The sequence below is a fragment of the Monopterus albus genome, unplaced genomic scaffold (assembly GCF_001952655.1).
Source record: "Monopterus albus unplaced genomic scaffold, M_albus_1.0 scaffold474.1, whole genome shotgun sequence".
Taxonomy (NCBI): Eukaryota; Metazoa; Chordata; class Actinopteri; order Synbranchiformes; family Synbranchidae; genus Monopterus; species Monopterus albus.
The window spans coordinates 2,287-4,863 of record NW_018128354.1 but is presented as its reverse complement, the minus strand read 5'-3'; the positions used below and the strand labels follow the sequence as shown (position 1 = coordinate 4,863).

The following is a 2,577-nucleotide window of genomic DNA, read 5'->3' as shown; positions in this document are numbered from 1 at the left end:
GTGCCACAAACCAGCGAGATCCCTCAGATCGTCAAGTCAGCTTCTTTTGGAGGTGTCAAGGGCCAGATTCAAACTCTGGGGAGGTGGTACTTTTGCTGGTGAAGCCCCTAAACTGTGAACAGCCTACTTTACCTTTAAATGTTAGACATAGTGGAGTTTGATCAATTCTGTTTAATCATGGTCTTACGTCTGCATTTTATTGTCTTGTTTCATCCATTGTAATGATTTTATTTTACTGCTACTTGTATTTTTGTGTATGTGAAGTACTTTGGTCAACAGGATGTTGCTTTTAAAGTGCTATGTAAATAAATTTAATTTGATGCTGAAGTAAAATCTGATCACTGTTCTTTACAGTACTCATCAGTATTCGTATGCTCTGTGTCGTGATGGTGATAAATGTTGAACGTCTTCCTGTGCAGGCAGTTCATGAACGTTCCTGTGCTGGTCAACAACCTGGGTTTACTGGAGCAGCTGGCGTACTGGAAGGTGTCTGCTCCGTGCTCTGCAGCGGGCTACAATCACACCGTGAAGAAACACAGGTATGACCCTTCACACGGTCACATGTTCACATTACTTTTGTGCATGTGCTCATGTAACCGATCCTCTGATGCCACAGCTCTAGGTTCTTCTCGCCCAACGGGCTGCTGAGGGAAGTCAATGAAGTGAACAAGATGAATGAGTCTCTGCAGTCGGAGCTGCAGGTGAGGAGCAGAGGGACCGTCTGCACGGTGGGTTTTCACTTCCTGCTGCTTCACTCAGTCTCTGTCTGTCTGGTGTTGGGCAGAAAGTGTGCAGAGACGTGGAGCAGAGTGAACATCTTGTGGAGACGCTGCAGGCCGAAGTGTCAGCTCTCAGGAGGCGAGTCAGAGAGAAGAGGCAGAGCAGAGCGGGAGGAGGTATGCTGTCGTCTATGTGGGTTACACCGTCACTAAACGGAGCGACTCAGAATGTAAAACAATCACCAGCATCAGATCTGACTCTGCCAGTAACATTTTCTCCCTGAAGGGAAAGTGTCCACACCTCTGATTGGTGCTGTATGTTTATGATTGTCCACACTAAACCTACTAGGCTGATTTATTGAAGGAAATATTCAGTGTGGACAAGAACATCACGATGGTTTGTGTGTTGTTAAATTTTGTTCCCTGTTAACTTAGATGAAGCTCTGACCATATTCAAAGACACATATTTACAAAGATAAATCAAATTCCACAGGGATCCCAAGCTGTTTCTTGCCACTGTAACTAAGTCACTGTTTTCTGTGCACAGAGAGCGATGACGGTGCAGCTGAACCGAAGAGCAACCTGCTGCTCCACGAGGCCATCAGAGCTCTGTTCGCCAGCTCGCCTCTGTTCCACTCTCAGACTCTAACCCTGGAGGCCTTTGCCGTTCCCGCCGTGTGCTGTGGCTCCGAGCAGGACGACACAGCAGCACTGCTCTCAGACACACACTCCCTGCTGACTCCCAGCAGAACAAACTGTCGGAAGAGGCTGAACGAGACGTCGCCGGGGAGGGGGAGGAAACGCAGGAAGAGCTAGTCCTGATGTGAACGTCACTGTAGGAATGAAGTGGCCAGGTGGAATAATGAGCCATGTTTGTGTTGAAGGTTAATCTCCAGCTTGTTTTTAGCCAGTTCTCAGCTCTTCACTCACATTTTAACGTCACTGAACAGGCTTGTTACTGTGGGAACCAGTGAAACTGTACAGCTTTTGATATGTTTGACAATTCTTTAAAATGTTTGATAAAATGTTGAGTTGTTAAAAATGTGTTGTGATCATCAGTGAGAAGTCTGTAAATCCAGCTGTTGAGTGTAGCGGTCGAGTTCATAACTGTCCGATCTTTTTGTTTTAAAGTCAAATCATTTGCAAATGAGTAGGAACAGTTCAGGCTGTGATTTTTACAATGTTCAGCCCAGATGAGATTTGTTTTAATAGTAAATCCTTTAAGAGTTTAAATCCAACAAGTACTACTGAATCATTTCAGAGGCCGAAGTGTTTCACCAGCCCCTTGGTACAAAGCTTCAGTGGAAGCTTTTGTTCCCTCGCGTGAAGCAGCAGATCACAGGGACACACTTTACACATTGACAGCTTTAATGAACACGTGCTCACAGGTTACAACAGGAGATGACAGCCACTAATCCAGATGTTTGATGCCACAGATGCTAGGGTCCCTCATGAACTGTGGGTGCTTGTGTGTCAACGACATGAAACCTGAAAAAGGAAGCAGAGCTCTGGTTGTAGACACTCGTATCAGTTCCCACAGACATGTACTGACTGTCACTGCTCAGCAGGGTTGGCCCATGTTGGGTGTGAATCAGCATTAGCTGGTGGCTCTACCCCACTGGCAGATGCCGCCACAGGTGAACTGCTGCTGTGTCAGTCACCTGTTGATATCTACCAGTGAACTTTGCGGGAAAAGCCGGCAGAAGTCAGCTGGCTTCAGTCCATTACCAACTTTAGTATTTACCAGTTCCTGCTTTAATTAAAAGCCTATTAAAATGCCAACCAGCCACACTGACATGTGAATGTTATGCTTTTCTCTACCACCCTCCAGCTTGATGTGAACACCAACGTTTGGGTG

General features: G+C 46.1%; 2 protein-coding genes across 2 annotated transcripts in view; one reads left to right on the top strand and one right to left on the bottom strand.

The window, feature by feature from the left end:
• Position 1: 1 nt before the first annotated feature.
• On the top strand, positions 2-1,797 carry abraxas1 (abraxas 1, BRCA1 A complex subunit; the record flags this gene model as incomplete). Its single annotated transcript, XM_020587699.1, has 5 exons — positions 2-114; positions 420-539; positions 617-701; positions 785-896; positions 1,267-1,797. Coding segments are annotated over 5 exons (699 nt in total), but the record flags the coding sequence as incomplete, so codon positions are not given.
• A 272-nt stretch (positions 1,798-2,069) lies between these two features.
• Positions 2,070-2,577, bottom strand: part of mrps18c (mitochondrial ribosomal protein S18C) — a 2,405-nt gene continuing 1,897 nt past the window's right edge. The window contains exon 5 of the mRNA XM_020587711.1: positions 2,070-2,279. Within this exon, the coding sequence (XP_020443367.1) occupies positions 2,131-2,279 (149 nt within the window). The 3' untranslated portion in view covers positions 2,070-2,130. The remainder of the gene's footprint in view (positions 2,280-2,577) is intronic.